Raw genomic sequence first — 28,000 nt, forward strand, 5'->3', positions numbered from 1 at the left:
CAAAAGTAAACTAATACTACTCCTCTAGTTTTTTTGCTTTGGAAAAATCATTTTTCATAAAAATATTAACATGTTAAATGTGTTTTTATTCTTAATTTAGTACAATAATATTTTTAAACTTCTAGTATGGTAAATATTAAGAGATACAACCAAACAAACAACAGTTCTTCAAGCTTCAATAATTTTTAAGAGTGTAAAGGAGACTTCTGAAGCCAAAGCTTCTAATAATCTGATAAATATCTCCTATGTAGACATGAGAATAGATGTGTAGTAAAATTTACCAAAATAGGAAAAGGTATATTCCAAATTGTCCTCCCCAAACTGGTCAAATTTCTACTCTTCCTGTATCCATTTCCCCATAGTAGCTATAATCAAACTTTTAAACTTCTGCCATGAGACTGACTTTTTTTTTGGGGGGGGGGGCTGCATTGAGTCTTTGCTGCTGCGTGCGGGCTTTCTCTAGTTGCGGCTCAACTATTGAGCCCGCATGCCACAACAACTGAAGCCTGCGTGCCTAGAGCCTGTGCTCCGCAACAAGAAAAGACGCCACAATGAGAACTCGTGCACCGCAACGAACAGTAGCCCCCACTCGCCACAACTAGAGAAAGCCAGCATGCAGCAATGAAGACTCAACAAGCCAAAAATTAATTAATTAATTAATTAATTAAAAAATAAATAACAGGATGAATATAAAGCTGTCCATACAAGAAAATTTATGGTAAAGTTATAGAAAGAACAAGAAATAACATTCTGTACTCTATTGGTCAAGGTCCAATCAAAGGATTAAAAAACATATCAATTGGGCTTCCCTGGTGGTGCAGTGGTTGAGAGTCTGCCTGCCGATGCAGGGGACACGGGTTCGTGCCCTGGTCCGGGAGGATCCCACATGCCGCACAGCAGCTGGGCCCGTGAGCCATGGCCGCTGAGTCTGCGCGTCCGGAGCCTGTGCTCCACAACGGGAGAGGCTACAGCAGTGGGAAGCCCGTGTGCCGCAGAAAAAATATATATATGTATCAATTATTTTAACAAAGAGAATTTTTTTAAGAAAGAGAATTTAATATAAAAAAAGTAAACTAAGGGCTTCCCTGGTGGCACAGTGGTTGAGAGTCCACCTGCCGATGCAGGGGACACGGGTTCGTGCCCCGGTCTGGGAAGATCCCACATGCCACGGAGCGGCTGGGCCCGTGAGCCACGGCCGCTGAGCCTGCACATCTGGAGCCTGTGCTCCACAATGGGAGAGGCCACAACAGTGAGAGGCCCACGTACCGCAAAAAAAAAAAAAAAAGAAAAAGTAAACTAAGTATGTGAAAACGAAGGCAAAAAAAGGAACACCAAGGTATCAAAATAACAGAAAATAACAAGTGTTGGCAAGGAGGAAGAGAAACTGGAACCCTTATGCACAGCTAGTGCAAATGTAAAATAGAGCAGCCACTATGGAAAACAATATGGTGGTTCCTCAAAAAATTAAAAATAAAATTACCGTTATGATCCAGTAATTCCACTTTCGGTATATACCCAAAAGAATTAAAAGCAGGAATTGAACTGATATGTGTACACCTATGTTCACAGCAGTATTATTTTTAATAGCCAAAAGGTAAAAGCAATCCAAGCGTTCACTGATGGATGAAAAAATAAACAAAATGGTGTCTACACACACAATGGACTATATTCAGACACAAGAAGGAAATTTTGACACATGCTATTGATACAACATAGGTGAATCTTGAGAAATTATGCTAAGTGAAATGAGCCAGTCACAAAAGGACAAATACTGTATGATTTCACTTATATGAGGTGCCGATCCACAGTTGGTTGAATCCATAGATACAGAACCTGCAGATCCAGAGGGCTGACTGCACGACACCATTTCATATAAGGGACTTGAGCATCCACAGATTCTGGTATCCACAGGAGGTCCTGGAACCAATCCCCCACAGACACCAAGGGACAACTGTATAAGAATAATTCAATGTCACCTCATGTTCCTACAGGGTTTTTCTATTTGCTTCATCGGTTAGAGTTTGAGTTGTTGTTCTGGTGCTGTTTTTTCATGAAAGAAAGGAGTAAATGCATTCTGAGTTAACAAAACCACAGCTAGAACATGAAAAAACAGGAGACCTGAAAGGCCTGCAGTTTGGCCTGCCATGTTCCTCTCCATGGCACCCGGGCCCACACAGCCTGCCTCACCGCCCAGTGGGGAAAACATATAAGGAATTTGCATAAGACAGCTGTGCAGAATGGAGCTGGAGGAGCCTTATTTGTGCAGAGAGATACTCCTGAGAATAACCCAGATACTCCATTTGATTTCACACCAGAAAACTATAAGCAGATAGAGGCCACTGTAAAAAACTACCCAGAAGGGCATAAAGCAGCAGCTGTGCTTCCAGTCCTGGATTTAGCCAAAGACAGAATGGATGGCTGCCCACCTCTGCTATGAACAAGGCTGAAGAAGTTTTATAAATACCTCCAATGAGAGTATATGAAGTAGCAACTTTTTATACAATGTATAATAGAAAGTCAGTTGAAAGTATCATATGCAAGTCTGCACTACTATACCTTGCATGCTTCGAAATTCTGACAGCATACTGGAGACCACTCAGAAAAAGCTTGGAATAAAGGCTGGGGAGACTACACCTGACAAACTTTTCACTCTTAGAGAAGTGGAACGTTTAGGGGCCTGTGTAAATGCACCAATGATTCAAATAAATGACAACTACTATGAGGATCTGACACTTAAGGATATTGAAGAAATTACTGATGAACCCAAAGCTGGCAAAATCCCAAAACCTGGGCCAAGGAGTGGATGATTCTCATGTGAGCCAGCCAGAGGTCTTACCTCTTTGACTGAACCACCGAAAGGACTTGGCTTTGGTGTGCAAGCAGGTCTTTAATTTATATTCATAGCAAATATGTCACTGGAGAAATAAAATAGGAATCTCCTATCTTAAAAAAAAAAGGAACATGAAAAAACTTCAATTGCTTGAGGCATGATAGGAATTATCTTAATAAGGGGCTTCTGACTTCATGGTACAGTGTTTCAGTGTTCAGTATATATACACAACTAGCTAATCATCATTTTTAAAAATCACAATTTCAAAATAATCACTTACCAAACACTATTCCTTTAGCAAATGGAGGAAACAATTCTGAACGTCGGAATAAGTTTTTGTGAATTTGCCATAGTTCTTTGTGTAGTTTCTTAAAGTCACTATATCTCTTCCATACAATTATCTAAAGAGAGAAGATAATTAAATGTGTAACTCACAGTGAAACCATAGATATCTGAACAACAAATAATCTTTTTATTAAAGTGCTCAAAATTGTCATGCAAAGGAAAACATACAGGTTCTAACCAATATGGTTAACTGTCTAAAATTAACTAATAATATTTGATTTAAAAATATAAAGCAGCAATTCTTCCTCAAACTGTTCTGTTTGGGTTTTTAAATTTCATTTTAAACAAGTACTATTTTCTTCATACTAGAAAAATATCAACCTGGTACAAAAAAGGTTTACACTACATAAAATGTCACTTAACCTCTTCAAACATTAATTACTATTACCCTGGAAACGAGTTAGATGTCAAAATATATATTCATCTCAAAAACAGCATGTTTATAAACACAAAGTAGTTTAGACAATTTTTAAATATAAAAAACATACTCAGCACTTCCCTAAAAGAATAATCTGAAAAACACTGAAAAAATGGCTTTATAGCAAATAATTAACCTAAACTTTTGCATTTCATAAACCTCAATAAAAATAGTAACAAGATTTCTGGAGGCAAGGTAAATCCTGATCAGAATACCACTAAAATTAGGGTATTTCAAAAAACAAAATAACAGTCATTTAGATTATACAACATGTAAAAGTTTACTTTCATTAGTTTAAATTATTGTCAACTTATTTAGATTAAATTAGAAAGAAAAAAACCCTTAATAAAAAGAATTTGACACATGGCCTTGATGTCGCTGATTCAGCCCCTCAGTTGCCACAAAATAGGGTAAAACTGAGTTTTAAATTCCATTACCTGGTATATTGGGGCCTTTACTTCTGAAAAACCTAATTATTTCACTTCTAACAAACTCAATAGCGTAATGCTAATAAGCAAATCTTAGGCCAAAGAGGTAACCAAGTGTGATTTAAGAGACTTGTCAAAAAATCTACTCCTGTATATAAGAAATTCTTCACTAAACTCTGCCATACTATGAAAAATTCTACCATGAGTACTAAGTGTCTTGCTTTAATGTAGGAGACTTGCTTTTAATCCTAGGAGACTAGTCAGACTATAATATGAATTAATTTAAACAAACTGCTTCCTCCTGATCCTTCCTTTTATTCACTTACTTGACAATAAAAATAGTCATCAAAACAAATATTTTCACGAGCCTACGTTATGCTAGGCACTGTGTTGGCACAAAGGATGAAGAAATGAGAAGCCAAGTCCCTCCTTTAAAGAGTTCCCTGTCGAATTAGGAAGAATAAGCCAACACAATAACTACATCACAAGACAGCATGATAAATGCTTAAAACAGTAGCCCAAGCGTATCATGGAAGGAGCACCTACACAAAGTACTGACTTAGGTGGGCATACTGAAGGGACATAATATCTAGAACAAAAAAAAAAAAAGAGAGAGAAGTGGTTGGGAATGAAGTATTTAAAAGGAGAGTGAGATGCCAAATATAACTACTAAAATTTTGGCTTTTGCAACTGGATAAATGGTAGTGTTATTCCCTAAGGTAAAGAGCAAAGGAGAAAAAGCTGTTTTGAGATAAGAACGAAGTTCAATTTTAGACATATTTTATTTAGGTGCATGTGAGGCATTTAATTGGAGTTGTCCAATAGAAAAGACAGGTTTGGAGTTCAAGAGCAAAAACTAAACAAGATGTATTAACTGGGGAGTCATCGGGAGAGAGGTGGTAACCACTCAGAAAACATTTCTCAGCATTTGTAACAAGATGAGGAATCTAACAACTGAATGATGGGGGTCAGCCAGAAGTAAGGAAGAAACCAAGCACAAAGTAAGTATTTAAGAAGCTCAGCTATGCCATGACACAGGACACCTGGATGGAAGAAGAGATTTTATTTTAAATGGAAGTAAACAAGACAAATGCTGACAGCAGAAAATCAACAGTTCCAGTAAAAGACAGAGTAAGAAGAACTAACTGAGAGAGCTAAACCAACACTCGAAAAGTAAAAGGTCTCAGGACAGTGAGATTACAAGTGATTTTAATTTTCATATCTTGCTTCTCTGTAGTTTCTAATTTTGCTACATTAACATAATTTTGTCATGGGAAAATAGTGTTATTTTTATATTTTTTAAATAGATCAAATTATGGTGCTACCACATTTGCCAAGGGCTTAAGGGGGAAATGGGCGGTGGGCTCATGACAGTAATCTTTTTTTTTTTTTTTTGGTCTGTGTTAGGTCTTTGTTGCCGCACGCGGGCTTTCTCTAGTTGCGGCGAGTGGGGACTACCCTTCGTTGCAGTGCGCAGGCTTCTCACTGAGGTGGCTTCTCTTGTTGCGGAGCACGGGCTCTAGGTGCATGGGCTTCAGTAGTTGTAGCACGCGGGCTCAGCAGTTGTGGCTCGCGGGCTCTAGAGCACAGGCTCAGTAGTTGTGGCGCATGGGTTTAGTTGCTCTGAGGCATGTGGGATCTTCCCGGACCAGGGCTCGAACCTGTGCCTGCATTGGCAGGTGGATTCTCAACCACTGCGCCACCAGCGAAGTCGTCATGACAGTAATCTTACATAAGGGAAATGCAATCCTTAAAGCCATTATAAACTAGACACGAGAGCTATTCAAAAGACTGAAGCTCATGGAAACAATTAAATCTGCAGATAAAATTTATATTCTAGTTAGGGTCATTTTCAGATAAAGTCAGAGTAACTTAAAGGGCAAAAGTTAACAACTGAATCACAATAAGAATAATAATACCATGGCATATAAACCAGTAGATAGTCTGTCATAGCCAAAATTAGAGAATCTGTGTTTCTTCACCATGCCCTAATTTACTCACTCATATATTCCTTATTCTGGACTCTAAGACTGTAGAAGTGAAATACCTAAGAGCAAATATAAACCTTCAAAAAAGGCAGGAAATCAAAGCATCCCAAAAATGTCACCATCTACTGCCTCCTTTTCTTCTTACTCCTTTTGAGCTTGGACATTTCTAGAAATCTTCAAAATGTAAATGTGAACGAAAGCACACGTCCATTACATCAGCAAGTATGGATGTCTATAGCTGGACTATACAAAGTCCCAAAGGATACATGCAAAACATATTTTTTCTAATAATCAATTCTTTCCTATCAGGAAAAAAAAAGTTATATTAACAGCTATTACTCTGCAGAACCAACCCTGCAGAAATTTCCTATTTATTATAGTTACTCTGAATAAAATTCCTCAATTAAATATTAATTCAGTGACAATCATAATAGACTACAAATTTAATAAAAGCTTAATTTTCATTAAAAACACTGCCTTAAATACTTTTTACATAAAACAAATGCTTTCTTTTCAGATGATTTCTCTTAACGATACCAAAAAAACTTTAGATCTTTTACAAAACCACTCAATTCAATTAACTCTGTCCTTTTTACCCTCATATAGTATTTAAAACTAGCTGGATCATCTTTTCCTGCAACATCACTGCTTACAAATTTTCTTTCCTCTCCTTTTGAAGAACCTTTTCTTTCCCTTGACACATTTCAGAATGTGCTCAAGTAGCTTTTCTAAAACTATTTTATTTATGAAATGACTTCAACGTTAGAGATTTCTGACATGATACATAGAAAGTTCTATTTTGGTTCTCATTTCCCACATTTCCCCAGTGAAATTTACTACCTAGAGAGAAACAGAGCTATAAGTTACCTTTTTTTTTAAAGGTGGGGGGAGGAGGGCACAACATCTCCATCTTTTTCTTTACCTTCTGCAAGTGTTCAGAGCAGTGGTCCCCAACCTTTTTGGCACCAGGGACCAGTTTCATGGAAGACACTTTTTCCATGGACTGTGGGGGGGAGGGAGGGGGAGGCATGGGGGGCGTTTCATGCGGTAACGCGAGCAATGGGGAGCGGCAGATGAAGCTTTGCTCACTCGCCTGCCACTCACCTCCTGCTGTGCAGCCCACTTCCTAACAGACCACGGATCAGTACCAGTCCGTGGCCCGGGGCGTTGGAGACCCCTGCTCTAGAGAATCTACTGAACAAGAAGCCACACTAACAATTGCTATCCCCCTTAAGATTCACCCATGCTGCTCTTAATAAATAAAAATTTAGAGGGAATTTTTAAAAGATAAAAAGAAAAAACTATCCTGGGTAATTTTAAATTATTTACTCCATGTGAGTGTTTTGGCATCCTTAGGAAGAAAACAGAGCTATCTGGTAGCATGCACCAAGGGGGGTGTGTGTGTGTGTAAAAAAGAGCTAAATTTCTCCACTTTTATAAGGATACCATATTATTAGCCCTATACTTGCTTAGACAAGCAGTACATCTACTGATCTTCAATAGCACTTGTGAAGCATGACTAAATTCTAAGCAATAACTAAATGAATTTGTAAACAGAAAGAAAGGGAAGAGAAAGGAAACAGAAACAAATTCTAGGTGGTAAAATTCCTCTCCTAAATAAGAATTCCAATGTTTAAATGAAATACGTGGGAAACCAAAAAATGTTGCTATAACTTCAAGGATATTTATACTTCAAGAAGCAAGCTAGACAGAAGACATTCTTTTCAAAATTTTATTCCATTTCTAACCAAGGACCATGCAATCGTCTAACTAAAGGACACTTACAAGAGTTTTCTGATGAATGGTTCACCAACAGTTGTTATTATAAAAGAGATTTCCCCAAAAAAGGATTAAGGAAATGGCAGAGAGTATGTTCATGGATAGGTTGGTTCAGGATTCTCCCTGGAAAAGGGGAACATCAAGCTACAAACTACAGCACAGCAATCAGACAATGTATTCAACGGAAACACAACCCATTTTCAATTCTAACAGAGTTGTAAATTTTCAAAAGCAGAATAGCCTGGTATTGACTATTAATTCAACATAATTAATAGAATTCTAAGGAATAGTTCATACTAATCAACTGACACTTAAGTAGAAAGAGTACTTTATCAATCAAAGGTACAAGTTATTTTCACTGCCATTTTGAAAGGATAGAGATACATAGATACAGATCTAGACATAGATACAGATATAGCCTTTTCTTCCTAAATAACAATATTACAATATTCTCTTCCTGGCTATTGGTGGGGGGTGGGGTGAGATATCTTAAAACCCCTAAGGAAAAAGTATGAAATCGTTTTAAAATGTGTCTTTTATTGAACTTTTTTAAACAACAGGACAAAAACAAGTATCAGATCAGATATAGCAAGTAATGGTAATATATAAAAGTTAAAATATTATCTAAACATGTGTCACAAATTCAAACCAACCGGTAGCAAACAATCAACTTAAATCTATGAATCAAGCCAGGTATGTACAGTAAGGAGTAGTGGGGCTTGTGGCTAAATAGATAGCATATAGTTCACCTGAAGACATTAAAATGCAATTAAAAAAATAACTTGCAGAATCAAGACTGCCAATTTACAACATCTGTTTTAAACACTTTAGTAGGAAGAAAAAAAAAAAAAAAAAAAAAAAAAAAAATATATATATATATATATATATATATATATATATATATGCTCTTCTAATCCTACTGTAAATAAGCAAGGACCAAAATGAAAGTAAATTTTAAAATGTTAAAAAAAAAAGCTAACTCCTCACAGTTAGGATTCCTAAAGGATATATAACAAGGATAAAGTAATTATAAATAGAGAATTCCACAGTTTTAAGCAAAAATATAACAAGCTGTTATTTTAGAAAGAGGGAAATAGTCTGTAAAAAAACTACAAAATTTTAAAAAGAAACATCTACACCCAAAGCAGTTTTCCAACATGCCAACTCAGTATAAAAATGAAAGTAAATGGAAACACATAATTTATTATTATGATCTTTAAAATTAATACTAGTTACCAAATACTTTCTCTTTTTTTTTTTTAAAAAACCGAACAGGCATCATGATTTTGAAATAGGTAAAGAGGGGCCCTTAACTGATACTGAAATCTTATGAGTTGTAGTTATCAGAAAAATTATCACATTATTAAATGGCACTATAATTCCTGAAATTCTTATTTATATAACTTAACACCTACTGAAACTTAACATGTACTTAATAGGTCTGAAATAAGACATTTCAGCTATTGTTTAATGAATTGCAGACAATCTCCAGATAAACATACAAATACAAAAACCGACATACAAATAATTGTTTCCTCAATAAAGCATTTAAGTAAATTTTTGTCAAATACATAAAATAAAATTTTCATATGGATAAACATGTTACCTCCTGGACATCCTCTGGATTTCTTCGTGAAACAACCTAAAACAAAGCATACACATAAATCATTTCATTACTCTCAACAGCATTTGTATGAAAAATTCAATTTGCTTAAAGAAAAAGAAATACTATATTATATCACTTACACAGAAGTCAGTTATATAATAACTTCAGTATCTGAAACACATACTAAAAAATTAAGCAAAAAGGCAACTAAAATAAAGTCCACATGCTAAAGTTCATGTATTATTACATTCACAAGAGAATGCCTCATGCTTTCCCTCTTACTTGACATAATTCTAACAGATTGTCTAGCCCCCTTTCCAGCCTACATATAAATCAGAAGCATAAAAAGCAGCTGCACCTGGACAAAGTATACAAAAGGATAGCACTGCTTTATTTTTTTTTCATTTTTTGTCTTTTTTTCTGTATTATTTCTTACAACTGTATGTGAATCTACAATTAGCTCAATAAAAATTTCAAGTTAAAGAAAAAAAACAGCAACCACAATGCTCCCATACACCACTATTTGTTAGAAGTAATCACTGACCTCCTAATGGTGAAGAAGAAAACAAAAGTAACCCGTAAAAAATTATATACATCGTCCTCATCCTTAAGGAGCTCCTGGCTGAAGGCATAAAACAGTAAACATGATACGATGGCCATTCTGTAAGTACAGACTAAGATAGGAACAGGGATGGAGGTGCAAATAAAACAGACAGAAAAGGTCAGGGAAAACATCAAAGATGAAGGATGAGGGGGAGGAGAGGATTCCAGACACAAGAGAAGGAACGCTGGACAAGCTGGAATGGAAGGAGCTTTAGGGTCGCTTGTGAGCTGCATTTTACAGTTAAATTCAAATTTAAATTCCTAAGACTGACTGCATATGGGCCTTTAAGGTGTGATTGGCACCTGGCATCATCCCTTACTATCCTTCAAGGCCCCAGGACCTAACCCTATTACCTCTTGGACCCCCACCCCATCTTTCCACCCACACAGATCTCTTTTCCAGGAGGTCAAATTTATCAAGTGTATCCCCACCCCTACCTGAAGGCTACCATGCTCACTGTTCCCTTTGCCTGAAATGCTTTTCCCCTCAGTATTTTCATGGGTTGTTCCTTCATCTCTTTCAAATCTTTACCCAAATGTCAATTTCTCAGCGAGGACTTTTCTGTCCTTCCTATTTAAAATACAGCTCTACTCACACCTGGCATTCTCTATCCTTTTCCCCTGATTTATGGTTTTCAAAATATTATGCTATGTATTTTACTTGTTATCTATTTTGTAACCTGTGTGTAGGCAAGGACTTTTGTCTGTTTTGTTCACTGCTATACTCCCCTGGCCAGTAACTGACTTGTGGTAAATATTCAGTAAATATTCAAGGATTAAATTTTTAAAATTATATACATCATTCGGGGACAAATAATCCTATCAATATTCCCTGAGCAAGGGGGCTGGGGAGGGGAGGCGGTGGATTCTTTCAGACTTCTCTAATGACAAAAGCCAAAAAGTCTAACACCATTTACAAAGAATTCCTCACAAAATTTACAAAAAAGAAGAAGGCTGGGTGCTTAAATCATCAAATAGCATTGTAGAGTGGGAAAATCTCACATTAGATACATAATACCCTCTATGCAAATGTAAAAATCATGTATTTGATGCTACAATATGTATTTTGCAGAAACAAACAAAAAGATACATCAAACATATTAAAATGGTTGACTGTGAATGAGAGGAAAAAAGTCCTTGATGACTGGTGACAATGAACTGGGAGATTATGATCAACTCAACACTACCCCTGAGGTCCAAAACAAAAACAAAAAGTATACTATTTAAAGTCAGACAAACCTGGGTTCAAATTATAGTTGCTCCACTTACAGGTTTGGTCTCCTCTGTAAAATGAGGCTAATACTCCCTAGGTCTGATCTCCTCTGTAAAATGGGAATAATAGTCCCTGCCTGGCCTGCCTATAATTGACATCAAATTCGAACAGAACAAGAACTCCATAATTAAAAAGTCATCTCCCTCTCTCTCTTACTAGAGAGTTTAACGCAAGAATGCCAACAGAGGGACTTCCCTGGTGGCAGAGTGGTTAAGAATCTGCCTGCCAATGCAGGGGACACGGGTTCGAACCCTGGACCAGGAAGATCCCACATGCCACGAAGCAACTAAGCCCGTGCGCCACAACTACTGAGCCTGCACTCTAGAGCCCACGAGCTGCAACTACTGAGCCTGCGTGCCACAACTACTGAAGCCCACACGCCTAGAGCCCGTGCTCCACAAGAGAAGCCACCGCAATGAGAAGCCCATGCACCGCAACAAAGAGTACCCCCAGTCGCCGCAACTAGAGAAATCCCATGTGCAGCAATGAAGACCCAACACAGCCAAAAATAAATAAATAATTTATAAATTAATAAATTAAATTTTAAAAAAAGAATGCCAACAGAAAAGGTTTTCAATTTCTTGCCACTCTATTCTACAATTTTCAGGATATAAAATTTGGTGAAATCTCTTAGCAATTTTCATTAATTTAAAACAGTGCTGTCCAATAATACTTTCTCTGATGATGGAAGGAAATGTTCCCTATCTGCACTATACAACACAGTAGCCTCTGGCCACATGCTTCTGTGTGGCTACTGAGCACCTGAAATATGGCTACTGCAACTGAAGAACTTAATTTTTAATTTTATTTCATTTAAATTAAATTTAAATAAAAGTAGCCACATATGGCTAATGGCTACCATATTAAACAACACAGATTTAAAGTAAGAGGTTAGAAAGCTAACTAACAACCATATGTTATTCAAATATTGGATTTTAGCTATTACTTTCAAATTCCAACCCTCCCCAAAAAAACTTTCCAAAAGATTTTGGAAGCACACACACCTTTCCAAAAGTAAGGTGTTTCACATAATTAAACGATTTAATTTTGCCTCCTATAATTTTTTCTTATATTTTTATAAAATGTGGTAACAAGAAGAAAGTTAGAGATAATCAATCCACTAATATCCACCCACCAAAAATAATCAACATATGATCACTGGCAATAAGATTTATTCAGCTGTTCCTTACATTCTAAGATGTACCTTTCTGAAAATTTACTAATTTCCTGAATTTACAACTCAATCATTTTATAAACATACTAAAGTACCTTGCTATTTTAAATAATCTTTTTTTACACATGCAAATGATCTTTTTGTGACAAAAGAAATTATTTCCTGGTTTGGTGAATGTATCAGAAGTATCACATTTTAGATTTTCCTCAGGCAAGCCATTCCAGAAATCAAATATATGTGTACTGCAATATGCAAAAATACATTAGTAATCCCCTAATGATATCCACAATTTTAAAACCATTTCATCAGAAATCACCAATCTGATTATGATTCCTCATCCACACTCTTACTGGCTCACATACTTCTGCTGTGTGCTGGGGCTACGATGGTGAGCAAAAGAAAGTCCCCGCCTTCACAATTCCCAGAGCTCACAGTCTGGTGGTGCGCAAGACTGTAGTGTGCTAAGCAACAGAGTAAGAAGTGCTTCATCCTAGGCGCTTCCCATGATACTGAATGCTCACTGAATTCTTGTCCAGACCACAGTGGCATCCCAGAAGCAGACAAGAACAGTTTAGTGACTTAAGACCTTCAATGTTTTCATAGTAAGTTACTCATGGTTATTACAGAAAATCAAAGCCTAAGTACTCAAACTACCTAAGTGAAGGTCTTTAATTTTTTTATATTTATTTATTTATTTTTGGCTGTGTTGGGTCTTAGTTGCAGCACATGGGATCTTTGTTGCAACATACGGGATCTTTCACTGCGGCGTGAAGGCTCTTCATTGCAGCGCAGGGGCTTTTCTCTAGTTGTGGCATGCCGGCTCAGGTGTGGCGCATGGGCTCCAGAGCACGTGGGCTCTGTAATTGCGGCACATGCGCTATCTAGTCGTGGCTCGCATGCTCAGTAGTTGTCCCGCGGCATGTGGGATCTTAGTTCCCCGACCAGGGATCGAACCTGCATCCCCTGCACTGGAAGGCAGATTCTTAACCACTGGACCACCAGGGAAGTCCCAAAGGTCTTTAATTTTAAGCTCCCAAAAGGAACTTCTCTTCACCCTCACATACTTCTCATATGGAAGGGGGAAAATTTACTTAGGCAGAGTTCAGAAAATTAAGTCAAAAGCTATTTCCTGAGCATTAATTATCCTTTTCCCAAACAACATAAATAAAGCTTACTGAAAATCATGTCTGGAAAGTAGAGGGCCTGATTCTCCTCTTTCCTCTTTGGTTTATTTGCTTCTCTTTTGTAGGTTCTTCTTCCTCCTTCTACCCTCAACACTCTGTAATCACTCCAAGAATCAGTCCTAACTCTGCTTCTTAGCCTCCTTTTTAGAATTAAGAGAGAAAGTCCATATCCATGCTAATTCTGTTCAAGGCACTGTGCTAGGCATGTGGCGGGGGGGGGGGGGGACTTGACTTTGTACATCTGCATTTGCAAAGCATTTTATTGATATATCAGTGTTTCACGTTACTCTCTGAGCAACCTATGAATTAGGCAGAAGTGGTTATTATGAGTCCCCCTTTTACCCAACAAGGAAGAGATCCAGAAACTTGTGCAAGGTCACATGGCTATTCACCTTCAGATTGGAATGAGAACTCGGAGAGTCTGACTCCTGGTTCAGTGCTCTTTCTGTGGTACTCTACTGCATCCGTCCATTCATCTGCAGTATTTTTAGCAATAACTAACTTTACTTACTTCCACAACACCCTTCACTATTGTTTTATTTATTCTTTCTCTTACTCATTCAACAAATATCAGTGCCTACTCTGCTGCTAGGTACTGAAGCACAGTGGTGAAAACACTGGGTCTGATTCCTACATCACATTATAAAAATATAATCACTTGCCAAATACATTACCAAGTTCAACCACTTGGTATCCCACTATAAGGATTCGGTATTCCCACGTGTGTAATCTCACTTAAATGAGTTAACAATGTGTCCTCTGAAATGAAAACCAAAAACACAAATGTATTAGGATAACATGAGTTAAGCCCAAATGTCCTTTAGTAGTAACTCTTTCTAACTAAATAATTCTCTTCAGCGGGACTGCCAAATTGACAAAAAATAAGAATGTCAAATCAGAATCTGAAGAAAAATATGATCATACTGAATATGAACAAGACTGAGCCCTCAGACCAAGATTTCTATAACTTTTAAAACTATATTAGCAATTATCTCAATAAGTAGTATCAATTCCAAAACAAAAATACTGTAATTTCACCCTGATATAGATTGCTAGCATTTAGTAATTTTTTTCTGGGAGAATTTCAATATTTTGTCATAAAATTCAGCCTATAATTTCACAAAAGTTAGAATTTAAAGTAGTGATTGTTTTCACTTAAAGTTCATAAATTTCCACTGCAAGCGTTAGCTACCACTGACTCAGTAAGTACTATACATATCTTGAAGAGCCTTTTGCTATAGAGAATTATATCACCAAGTCATCCTGCAAATTATTGTGCTAAAGCTGTGCTTCAAAAGCCATGTGCCACGGAATACGGATACTCTTTAATAATCGGTGCTTTCAAAGGAGGCTTAATGGTCAACTCAGTTTACCTTTGTTTTAAAAAAAAATTTTTTTTTTTACAGCAGAATTTCTCAAGGCCTTAACACACTATTATGCCTAGTAAATCTCCAAAAGGAAAATATATAGTATTCCCCAAGGTCATTTATCCACTCAACTTTTTATTTTTATCATAGGTTGTTTATTTATTATTATTTGATTTATTTAGTGCAACACCTACTAAAATTTGAAACACAGTTGGGAAATGTTACTGCAACGTTTGTAGTCCATCTGCCTCGGTTAATGCCAATGACAAGTTCTGAATTTAGGAAAACAAATAAGGGCTCACAGTGAAGGTTAACTCTCTCTCACTGTGCTAAGAAATTAAATACTTTGTTTCATTCAATCAACAAGACAATATTGCCTGGTAGAATGAGATAACCAAGGACCAAGAGCATATATTATCATACTAATACTAATCAGATTAATCAGTAACAGAGAGGATTGGATCTCAAAATTCTGTGATTCCGAACAAAGTGCTCTTTCCAGGACATAACAGATCTACCCTCCTAGAGATTAAAATTCCAAGTAATAGTCCTAATGCCTGTTAGGTAAACCCATTTGTCTTTCACAAAGAAATGCAAGTAAACCAAAAAGTAGACGTTGAAGAAGCACTTTGGCAGATCAGAAGGATCAAAGAAGAGAGTCTGAATACCAGCTCTGGCACTAGCTATAAACTGCTTTCTTGCCAGTTCAGTGCTAAACCAAAGAAAAGCAACCTTAAAATAAGCCCTCTTGCCCATCTTTAAAAAAAAAAAAAGAACGAATGTTGTGGCTTGGCCTAGCTAAGGTCCATAATAAACAACAAACCATGCCGTCATTAGGTCCTCTAAATCCTTTCCAGTGCTTACTTTATCTACATCTTAATAAGTTTTACCTAGTTTCCTTAAAAGTCAAGTGAAAGGCACTCTTTTATCTAATTATTATCATAATAACTCATAAGAATGATTTGAAATCAACCTCTTAACTCAGACATATACAAAAGAATTGTCTTCTTCATAAGATTAAGAGATAGCTACTGGAAAATAAAACTACAAAATTTATTCAAATCTAGCTATTGTATTTCCTACCAAAAATGATCACAAAATAAGTCCCTTTAGAAACAAATGGAAATCAGTTAAACATAAATTTTAAAAAGCTACTTTTATGAGCAATTTATTATAATCACGTCTTCTGATGGCCACTTCACTATTACTATTTAGCTTCTAGTTTAGGGTAATATCAGATATAACAGGATAAAATATTAACAAAAGTAACATATTTAAAAAAAAAACTAAGTGTCAAGATACAAATAATCAAACACAATGAAAAAAGAGAGACATGCCCACTCGTTTCATTTCTCAAAGATATGACTTTCCACACCTAGGAATAAACCAGACCAAGGAGGTGAAAGACATACTTGAGAACTATAAAACATTAATGAAGGAAATTAAAGAGGATTCAAGGAAATGGAAAGATATCCAATGCTCTTGGATTGGAAGAATTAATATTGTTAAAATGGCAATGCTACCCAAAGCAATCTACAGATTTAATGTGATCCCTATCAAAATACCGAAGACATTTTTCACAGAACTAGAACAAATAATCCAAAAATTTATATGGAACCATAAAAGACCCAGAATTGCCAAAGCAATCCTGAGGAAAAAAATAAACAAAGCAGGAGGCATAACTCTTCCATACTTCAGACAATACTACAAAGCTACAGTAGTCAAAATAGTGTGGTACTGGTACAAAAACAGACATATGGATCAATGGAAAAAAATATAGAGCCCAGAAATAAACCCACACACCTAGAGCCAATTAATCTTCAACAAAGGAGGCAAGAATATAAAAAGGGAAAAAGACACTCTCTTCAGCAAGTGGTGCTAGGAAAGTTCGCCAGCTGCATGTAAATCAATGAAGTCAGAACATGCACAACATAAACCAAAATAAACCTCACACCATGCAAAAAACAAACTCAAAATGGCTTAAAGATTTAAACATAAGACCTGACACCATAAAACTCCTAGAAGAGAGAACAGGCAAAACATTCTCTGACATAAATTGTACCAATGTTTTCTTAGGTCAGTCTCCCAAGGCAATAAAAATAAACACAAAAATAAACAAATGAGACCTAATCAAACTTACAAGCTTTTGCACAGCAAAAGAAACCATGAAAAATAATTAAAAGACAACCTACAGAAAGGGGGAAAATATTTGCAAATGATGCGACAGACAAGGGCTTAATCTCCAAAATATACAAACAGCTCATACAACTCAACAACAAAAAGAACAAACAGCCCAATCGAAAAATGGGTAAAAAAGCTCAATAGACATTTCTCCAAAGAAGACATACAGATGGCCAGTGGGCACGTGAAAAGATGCTCAACATCATTAATTATTAGAGTAATGCATACCAAAACTATAATGAGGTACCACCTCACACCAGTCAGAATGGCCATCAGTAAAAAGTCTACAAATAACAAATGCTGGAGAGGGTACAGAGAAAATGAAACCCTCTTACACTGTTGGTGGGAATGTAAATGGATACAGCCGCTGTGGAGAACAATATGGCGGTTCCTTAAAAACACAAAAATAGAGGAAACTTCCACAAGCCTCTTAGATAGACTCATCCACCAGAGGGCAGACAGCAGAAGCAAGAAGAACTACAATCCTGCAGCCTGTGGAACAAAAACCACATTCACAGAAAGATAGACAAGATGAAAAGGCAGAGGGCTATGTACCAGATGAAGGAACAAGATAAAACCCCAGAAAAACAACGAAATGAAGTGGAGATAGGCAATCTTCCAGAAAAAGAATTCAGAATAATGATAGTGAAGATGATCCAGGACCTCGGAAAAAGAATGGAGGCAAAGATCGAGAAGATGCAAGAAATGTTTAACAAAGACCTCGAAGAATTAAAGAACAAACAAACAGAGATGAACAATACAATAACTGAAATGAAAAATACACTGGAAAGAATCAATAGCAGAATAACTGAGGCAGAAGAATGGATAAGTGACCTGGAAGACAGAATGGTGGAATTCACTGCTGAGGAACAGAATAAAGAAAAAAGAATGAAAAGAAATGAAGACAGACTAAGAGACCTCTGGGACAACATTAAAGGCAACAACATTCGCATTATAGGGTTCCCAGAAGGAGTAGAGAGAGAGAAAGGACCTGAGAAAATATCTGAAGAGATTATACTTGAAAACTTCCCTAACATGGGAAAGGAAATAGCCACCCAAGTCCAGGAAGCACAGAGAGTCCCATACAGAATAAACGCAAGGAGAAACACGCTGAGACACATAGTAATCAAACTGGCAAAAATCAAAGACAAAGAAAAATTATTGAAAGCAGCAAGGGAAAAACGACAAATAACATACAAGGGAACTCCCATAAGGTTAACAGCTGATTTCTCAACAGAAACTCCACAAGCCAGAAGGGAGTGGCATGATAAAGTGATGAAAGGGAAGAAACTACAACCAAGATTACTCTACCCAGCAAGGATCTCATTCAGATTCGACGAGACAAGTAACAGCTAGGAGAATTCAGCACCACCAAGCCAGCTCTAAAACAAATGCTAAAGGAACATCTCTAAGTGAGAAACACAAGAGGAGAAAAGGACCTACAAAAACAAACCCAAAACAATTAAGAAAATGGTCATAGGAACATACATATCAATAATTACCTTAAATGTGAATGGATTAAATGCTCCAACCAAAAGACACAGGCTTGCTGAATGGATACAAAAACAAGACCCATATATATGCTGTCTACAAGAGACCCACTTCAGACCTAGGGACACATACAGACTGAAAGTGAGGGGATGGAAAGATATTCCATGCAAATGGAAATCATAAGAAAGCTGGAGTAGCAATACTCATATGAGATAAAATACACTTTAAAATAAAGAATGTCACACAAGACAAGGAAGGACACTACGTAATGATCACGGGATCAATCCAAGAAGAAGATAGAACAATTACAAATATATATGCACCCAGCATAGGAGCACCTCAATACATAAGGCAACTGCTAACAGCTCTAAAAGAGGAAATCGACAGTAACACAGTAATAGTGGGGGACTTTAACACCTCACTTACACCAATGGACAGATCATCCAAACAGAAAATAAATAAGGAAACACAAGCTTTAAAAGACACAATAGACCAGATAGATTTAATTGATATTTATAGGACATTCCAAAAACAGATTACACTTTCTTCTCAAGTGCACATGGAACATTCTCCAGGATAGATCACATCTTGGGTCACGAATCTAGCCTCAGTAAACTTAAGAAAAGTGAAATCATATCAAGCATCTTTTCTGACCACAACACTATGAGATTAGAAATGAATTACAGGGGAAAAAACCTAATAAACACAAACACATGGAAGCTAAACAATACGTTACTAAATGACCAAGATATCACTGAAGAAATCAAAGAGGAAATCAAAAAATACCTAGAGACAAATGACAATGAACACATGATCATCCAAAACCTAGGGGATGCAGCAAAACCAGTTCTAAGAGGGAAGTTTATAGCTATACAAGCCTACCTCAAGAAACAAGAAAAATCTCAAATAAACAATCTAACCTTACACCTAAAGGAACGAGAGAAAGAAGAACAAACAAAACCCAAAGTTAGCAGAAAGAAAGAAATCATAAAGATCAGAGCAGAAATAAATGAAATAGAAACAAAGAAAATAATAGCAAAGACCAATAAAACTAAAAGCTGGTTCTTTGAGAAGACAAACAATATTGACAAACCATTAGCCAGACTCATCAAGAAAAAGAGGGAGTGGACTCAAATCAATAAAATTAGAAATGAAAAAGGAGAAGTTACAATGGACACCGCAGAAATACAAAGCATCCTAAGAGACTATTACAAGTAACTCTATGTCAATAAAATGAACAACCTGGAAGGAATGGACAAACTCTTAGAAAGGTATAACCTTCCAAGACTGAACCAGGAAGAAACAGAAAATATGAACAGACCAGTCACAAGTAATGAAATTGAAATTGTGATCAAAAATCTTCCAACAAAGAAAAGTCCAGGACCAGATGGCTTCACAGGTGAATTCTATCAAACATTTAGAGAAGAGCTAACACCCATCCTTCTCAAACTCTTCCAAAGACCTGCAGAGGAAGGAAAACTCCCAAACTCATTCTATGAGGACACCATTACCCTGATACAAAAACCAGACAAAGATACTACAAAGAAAGATAATTACAGAACAATATCACTGATGAATATAGATTCAAAAATCCTCAACAAGGGCTTCCCTGGTGGCGCAGTGGTTGAGAGTCCGCCTGCCGATGCAAGGGACACAGGTTCGTGCCCCGGTCCAGGAAGATCCCACATGCCGCGGAGCAGCTAGGCCCGTGAGCCATGGCCGCTGGGCCTGCGCGTCCGTGGCCTGTGCTCCGCAATGGGAGAGGCCACAACAGTGAGAGGCCCACGTACCTACCGCAAAAAAAAAAAAAAAAAGTCCTCAACAAAATACTAGCAAACAGAATCCAACAACACATTAAAAGGCTCATTTATCCCAGAGATGCAAGGATTCTTCAATATACACAAATCACTCAGCGTGATACACCATATTAACAAACTGAAGAATAAAAACCATATGATCATCTCAACAGACTCAGAAAAAGCTTTTGACAAAATTCAACACCCATTTATGATAAAAACTCTCCAGAAAATGGGCATAGAGGGAACCTACTTCAACATAATAAAGGCCATATATGACAAAACCACAGCAAACACCATTCTCAATGGTGAAAAACTGAAAGCATTTCCTCTAAAAGCAGGAACAAGAAAAGGACCACTCTCACCACTATTATTCAACATAGTTTTGGAAGTCCTAGCCATGGCAATCAGGGAAGAAAAAGAAATAAAAGGAACACAAATTGAAAAAGAAAAAAGAAAACTCATTGTTTGCAGATGACATGATACTATACATAGAGAATCCTAAAGATGCCACCAGAAAACTACTAGAGCTAATCAATGAATTTGGTAAAGTTGCAGGATACAAAATTAATGCACAGAAATCTCTTGCATTCCTATACACTAATGATGAAACATCTGAAAGAAAAATTAAGGAAACACTCCCATTTACCATTGCAACAAAAAGAATAAAATACCTAGGAATAAACCTACCTAAGCAGACAAAAGACCTGTATGCAGAAAACTATAAGACACTGATGAAAGAAATTAAAGATGATACCAACAGATGGAGAGATATACCATATTCTTGGATTGGAAAAATCAATATTGTGTAAATGACTATACTACCCAAAGCAATCTACAGATTCAATGCAATCCTTATCAAATTATCAATGGCATTTTTTACAGAACTAGAACAAAAAATCTTAAGATTTGTATGGAGACACAAAAGATCCCAAATAGCCAAAGCTGTCTTGAGGGGAAAAAACGTAGCTGGAGGAATCAGACTCCCTGACTTCAGACTATACTACAAAGCTACAGTAATCAAGACAAGATGGTACTGGCACAAAAACAGAAATATAGATCAATGGAACAGGATAGAAAGCCCAGAGATAAACCCACGCACCTATGGTCAACTATGCTATAACAAAGGAAGCACAGATATACAATGGAGAAAAGACAGTCTCTTCAATAAGTGGTGCTGGGAAAACTGGACAGCTACACGTCAAAGAATGAAATTAGAACACTCCCTAACACCATACACAAAACTAAACTCAAAATGGATTAGAGACATAAATGTAAGACTGGGCACTATAAAACTCTTAGAGGAAAACATAGGCAGAACACTCTTTGACATAAATCACAGCAAGATATTTTTTGATCCACCTCCTAGAGTAATGGAAATGAAAACAAAAATAAACACGTGGGACCTAATGAAACTTCAAAGCTTTTGCACAACAAAGGAAATCATAAACAAGATGAAAAGACAACCCTCAGAATAGGAGAAAATACTTGCAAATGAATCATCGGACAAAGGATTAATCTCCAAAATATATAAACAGCTCATGCAGCTCAATACTAAAAAAACAAACAACCCAATCCAAAAATGGGCAGAAGACCTAACTATACATTTCTCCGTAGAAGACATACAGATGGCCAAGAAGCACATGAAAAGCTGCTCAACATCACTAATTATTAGAGAAATGCAAATCAAAACTACAATGAGTTATCACCTCACACCAGTTAGAATGGGCATCATCAGAAAATCTACAAACAACAAATGCTGGAGATGGTGTGGAGAAAAGGGAACCCTCTTGCACTGCTGGTGGGAATGTAAATTGATACAGCCACTATGGAAAAAAGTATGGAGGTTTCTTAAAAAACTAAAAATAGAATTACCATATGACCCAGCAATTCCACTAGTGGGCATATACCCAGAGAAAAGCAGAATTCAAAAAGATACATGCACCCCAATGTTCATTGCAGCACTATATACAACAGCCAGGTCATGGAAGCAACCTAAATGCCCATCGACAGACGAAGGGATAAAGAAGTTGTGGTACATATATACGATGGAATACTACGCAGCCATAAAAAGGAACAAAATTGAGTCATTTGTTGAGACGTGGATGAATCTAGAGACTGTCATACAGAGTGAAGTCAGAAGGAGAAAAACAAATATTGTATATTAACGCATGTATGTGGAACCTAGAAAAATGGTAAAGATGAACCAGTTTGCAGGGCAGAAGTTGAAACACAGATGTAGGGAACAAATGTATGGACACCAAGGGGGGAAAACTGCGGTGGGGTGGGGATGGTGGTGTGCTGAATTGGGCGATTGGGATTGACATGTATACACTGATGTGTATAAAACTGATGACTAATAAGAACCTGCAGTATAAAAAAACAAACAAAAAAAAACAACTAATACTAAACTTTCTTTGGCTTATTTGTATGGCAATATGTTAATATAAATGTTTCAGACATTACATGAAATTTCTAAAAATCTTATATGTTCTGGTATAATGTTATAAGTCATAATTCTAGTTATTACTTTAAAATGTATATCTCAGAAATAACTAAATTTCCTTGTCAACTGCATTATTATGAACTTTCATCAAATCTTTAACCATGGTCATTTTTAAGTCTTTTGTCATTTACAGACTGTCCTGGGTGTACTCTGATGCTTTTGCAAAAATTTTCCTATAAAAGGGTTTCATCTTCAAGGTGTTCATGGAAAAGACTCTGACAAGTACAGGTTTCTGGTAACTGACTATACTGCTTAACTGAATGAATAAGCATTTTCAGAGCTCTAATGGAAAACATGAATTCATAAAAGTGCTAACAAAAGATCAAGAGGAAAAATAAATTAATTACATGGGACTGAGTGAACTGATGAGGATGATTATAATTTTTGTGACTTTCTATTTGAATTAAAAAAAATCCCACAAGGACTCAGAGGCAAAAAATATACAAATCAATTTTCACTGCAAAGTAAAGGAGCTGTTACAGTGGAGGATTATTGGACTGAATGTCAATATTATGACATAGTATGAGTGTGTTTCGTGTTTGGTAATTCAATCATTGTTGCTTTTGTTGTGGTCATCCATTTACAATGGTTGGTGTCAGTTTATTTATCTCTTGTAGAAATAAAATACAGTGTATGTGTGTGTGAGTTGTGGGGAAAAAATAGGAAACTTTTAAATTCCTGATTCTGGTTTTGTACAACTGTATAATTAATGGTGATGATCATATTATAAGGGCAGATTTATATGTGTGGGGGAGGTGGTGGTGATGGGGAGGCCCAAATAGAAATTACAAATAAAGGAAATAAAATTCAAAAAAAAAGAAAGGCTTCCTGTAGAACACAGGGCAGGAGCTAACACTTCAGATGAGCAGGGACTGCCAAGACAAAAGGAAAGAGCATTCCAGACAGAGGAAACAGCATCTAACAGAGAGGTATGGAAGAATGCAGGGTACCAGCATACTTAGAAAACTACAAATAATTATCTTCCCAAGCACAAGCAGGCCATACAAGAATGTGCTCAGGAATTGAAAGCAGGTTCCCTCTAAGCAATACAAATAATGCCTGAATACAAAGCTTTGGAAATGGCAGTTTTCAGATTCGAGTCAAGCTGAGTACTTCTATTCATTCCTTGCTCCCCTTTGTTCACATCATCCTAATCACTGTAGTATACTTGCATCTATCACTTTTGCCAAGCTACAGTACAGCCACAGCCTCTAACGAAATATGTTTAGGTATTCAGCATAGCACTGGGATTAAAAACCCAGTCTACCAGGGTTCAAATCTAGATTCCATAATTTGCTAGTTGTGTGACCCTAGGCAAGTTATTTAACCTCTCTGTGCTTCAATTTTCTCACAATAAAGTGAGAATAATAATTGCAGCTGCTCATCGGGCTGTTATGAAAAATGTGCTAATTTATATAAAGTTCTTAGAATAGAGCTTGACTCATAGAAAGCACCACAGAAGTGTCTGCTATTAATACTCAGTAAACGTTAGCTATGTAAAATAAAGACATGTATTCTCACAGTTTGAAAACAAACCCAAATTACTTTATGTGCAAGACCTGCACACTGAAAACTAGAAAATATGGTTCAAATTAAAGAGCTAAATACATGGAAGATGCGCATTCATGGATCAGAAGATTCAATACTGTTTAAAGATATCAATTCTTCTGAAATTGATCTACATTCTCAAGGTAATCCCAATCAAAATCTGGGTAGCCATGTTTGTAGAACTTGACAAGCTGATTCCAAACTTTTTATGAAAATGCAAACAATCTAGAATAGCCAAAACAATTTTGAGAAAGAAAAAGAAAGAGGACTAAGACTACCAGATTTCAACTTAGTATAAAGGTATAGTAAACAAGGCTGGGTGCTATTAGAGAAATAAAAGCCCACTTGTACAGAGACTTGTATATAAATGTTCCTAATAGCTGTATTAACAGCCCCAAACTGGAAACAACCCAAATGTCCATCAACAGGTGGATGGATTAATTGTAGTATAACCATACAAGGGAATACTGGTCAGCAATAAAAGAGAATAAAAATACACAACATACGGGACTTCCCTGATGCCGGAGTGATTAAGATTCCCCCTGCCAAGGCAGGGGACACGGGTTCAAGCCCTGGTCCGGGAAGATCCCACATGCCACCGAGCAACTAAGCCCGTGCGCCACTACTGAGCCTGTGCTCTAGAGCCCGTGAGCCACAACTACTGAAGCCCACGCACCTAGAGCCCATGCTCCACAGCAAGAGAAGCCACGGCAATGAGAAGCCTGCGCACCGCGACAAAGAGTAGCCCCGGCTCGCCGCAACTAGAGAAAGCCCGCAGCAACAAAGACCCAATGCAGCCAAAAGTAAATAAATAAAAAATAAATTTATTTTAAAAAATACACAACATAGATGAATCTCAAATAATCATACTGAGTTAAAGAAGTTGGATACCCCCCCCAAAAAAGCACTGTATATGATTCCTTTTATATAACATTCTAGAAAATACAGCCTAATCTACAACGACAGAAAACTTACTAGTGGTTGCCTAGGGACAGAGGGTGGGGAGAGGGGACTGACTGCAAAGGAGCATGAGGGAACTCCTGCAGTGATGTCTGTGGTGGTGGTTACACAATTATAGACATTTGTCAAAACTAAACAAATTATACACTTAAAATTGGTGAATTTTACTGTATATAAATTACATCTCAATATAAACAACATAAAGTCATAAGGCAAACCGTCTTTTAAAAATAAAAGCATACCTTTTTCTTTCCATATTCATGGAAAGAATACAGGCAAGAATTACCATTCACTTAATATTGTTGAGAAATGTATATACATTATGAGAATTTTGTAAACTTAGCATGATGACACAACCAAAAACACTGCTAATGGTTCTTTCATATCTGTGTCTCCTTTAACTAAAGAATCAATGGAATTCTACAAGAGAATTTTCCAATCCTGAACAGAAGTACTTATTCTAGTTGAAAATTAATAAGCAACACAGAGTTTAACTAGTAAATCCATTAGCAAGCTTGTAACTGGCCATAAGGTTATCTAAGCCTGACAGGTTCCAGAGAATTGAGGGGGAAAAAAAAGTATAAAGGAGATTTAAGAACATGAAACAGCTCTTATGCTACTCAAAATTTAGCAATGGTACTCCACATGATTCTAATTCTACTCCTACATAAAGAACCCTGCAAGGATCAAGAATACAGAGATTGTTCCTTAAAGCTAGAAGTCAGTCAGTAATAGGAAACAAAGAAGACATTTTTATCTTATGAAGTTCTCTCAGGGGAGCACTACTTACCTGATTAATTCTCCTGAGTTAAGCTGTTTTTCTCCTTAAGTCTCAAAAAATAACAAATATTTTACTTATTTTATAATACTAAGTGGTTGTTTTTTAAGTATATATCAGTATTAACCCTCAATCCTTAAAATTAGAAAACAAAATCTGTACAATAAGTAATAAATGACGTAAATATTTACAAGGAGAAAAAAAGGCAGTGTAAGCAATTTCCAGTTAAACAACCAAAGCAATATGTAGCATGCATATTATATGGATTTGGTTAGAACAGGCAATGTGCTACTTTATCTTCTAATTTATGCTGTCATATAAGTTAGTTCACAGCTTAAGATATTTAAGATCTCAATTAGGTTAACCTTTCCTTTTGTAAAGTAAGAATACAAGTAATAATCATACTCAGTGTTTCCTATTCAAGTTCCACACACATTCACACCTTCAGGCCTTAATGGGCTCTATTCCTTCTACCTACCCTTCTACCTATGATGCCCTCTCCATTTATCCCACCCATCTAGATTCTTCCCATCTCTCACCACCTATCTTAATTGGTACATGTTCCCTGATCCCTTGGGCCAGAAGCAATCTCTCTGTCTTCTAAAATCCCATAGCCCTTTCCTGTAGTCTCTTATGGCATTTAACACTTTCTACCCTGTACTATACTTCTTTAAGTCCAGTAAACCCTTTTCTACTAGGAGTATCCTTGAAAGGAAGGCCCACACTTTATTCAGCCTTGTATCCCTAGGAGCACGTAGTGCCTGAAACTAAACATTTATTGGGTGTGTTTAGAGAAGAAATAGAGAGGAAAACGTTCAACAATATTTTTTTAGGCATTCTGTGCCCCACTGCCTTAGGAGATATAAAAGGAAACAAATACCAATGCTAGAGACCTGCTCTAAATCTACTAAGAGACATAGACATGTAAAAAGATTAATACAATATAACTGTGATAAGTGTTATAACAAGAGATAAACAGGGTGCTGTGAGGGGAACATTATGTATGTTGAAGATTGTTCTAATTCCACAAACTATGTTAGGAAACCAAGTCTAGATTTTTGAAGGTCCCAAAGACTAGAAAGGTTTCAAGAGTGGTATAATAAGAGCCCCCTTAATCTTAAAATTTTTTTCTTAATCTGAAACTAACACTCCACCTATATAGCAACCTTACTTGCAAACAGGGAGTAACAAATTTCTCTATTCTTGGTACAGCCCTCTGCAATAACCAGGCCTGGTCTTACTATATTTACACAAATTTGCTCATCTCATCCTCTCACACTTGTCTGAATTGTGCACCATTTCCATAAGGCATGTGCCATTCCCATGCCCCAAACTCTGCTTATCTAAATCTATTTAACCTTTAAGGTTCTTCTGAAAGCCCACTTCCTAAGCTATCACCCAAGATTACTACATCCCCCAAATGTATATTGTACCATTACTACTATCAATACCTCTCTTTTTTAACAATTAATGATAATGATAAAGTTAATTCTTAACATTTTATACAACTTGGAGTTAAACAGAACTGATCTCAAACCCCATTTGTGCTACCACCTTGCAACATGAAGCTGGGCAAGCCACAGCACTCTCTTTTTTTTTTTTTTTTTTTTTGCGGTACGCGGGCCTCTCACTGCTGTGGCCTCTCCCGTTGCGGGGCACAGGCTCCGGACGCACAGGCTCAGCGGCCATGGCTCACGGGCCCAGCCGCTCCGCGGCATGTGGGATCTTCCCAGACAGGGGCACGA

General features: G+C 36.8%; 1 protein-coding gene and 1 pseudogene across 4 annotated transcripts in view; one reads left to right on the top strand and one right to left on the bottom strand.

The window, feature by feature from the left end:
* Positions 1-28,000, bottom strand: part of RPS6KC1 (ribosomal protein S6 kinase C1) — a 205,355-nt gene that overhangs the window by 175,959 nt on the left and 1,396 nt on the right. For all 3 annotated transcript variants that reach the window (XM_081221549.1, XM_081221553.1, XM_081221548.1), the window contains exons 2-3: positions 9,395-9,430; positions 3,111-3,231 (exon numbers count right to left, since the gene is read on the bottom strand). In XM_081221549.1, the coding sequence (XP_081077675.1) occupies positions 3,111-3,231; positions 9,395-9,430 (157 nt within the window). The remainder of the gene's footprint in view (positions 1-3,110; positions 3,232-9,394; positions 9,431-28,000) is intronic.
* Positions 2,145-3,002, top strand: LOC308612006 (NADH dehydrogenase [ubiquinone] flavoprotein 2, mitochondrial-like; annotated as a pseudogene). Its single transcript has one exon. The product of its transcript is annotated as an NADH dehydrogenase [ubiquinone] flavoprotein 2, mitochondrial-like (transcript).

The sequence above is a fragment of the Mesoplodon bidens genome (genome assembly GCF_964165515.1).
Source record: "Mesoplodon bidens genome assembly, chromosome: 2".
In the NCBI taxonomy this organism is placed as follows: Eukaryota; Metazoa; Chordata; class Mammalia; order Artiodactyla; family Ziphiidae; genus Mesoplodon; species Mesoplodon bidens.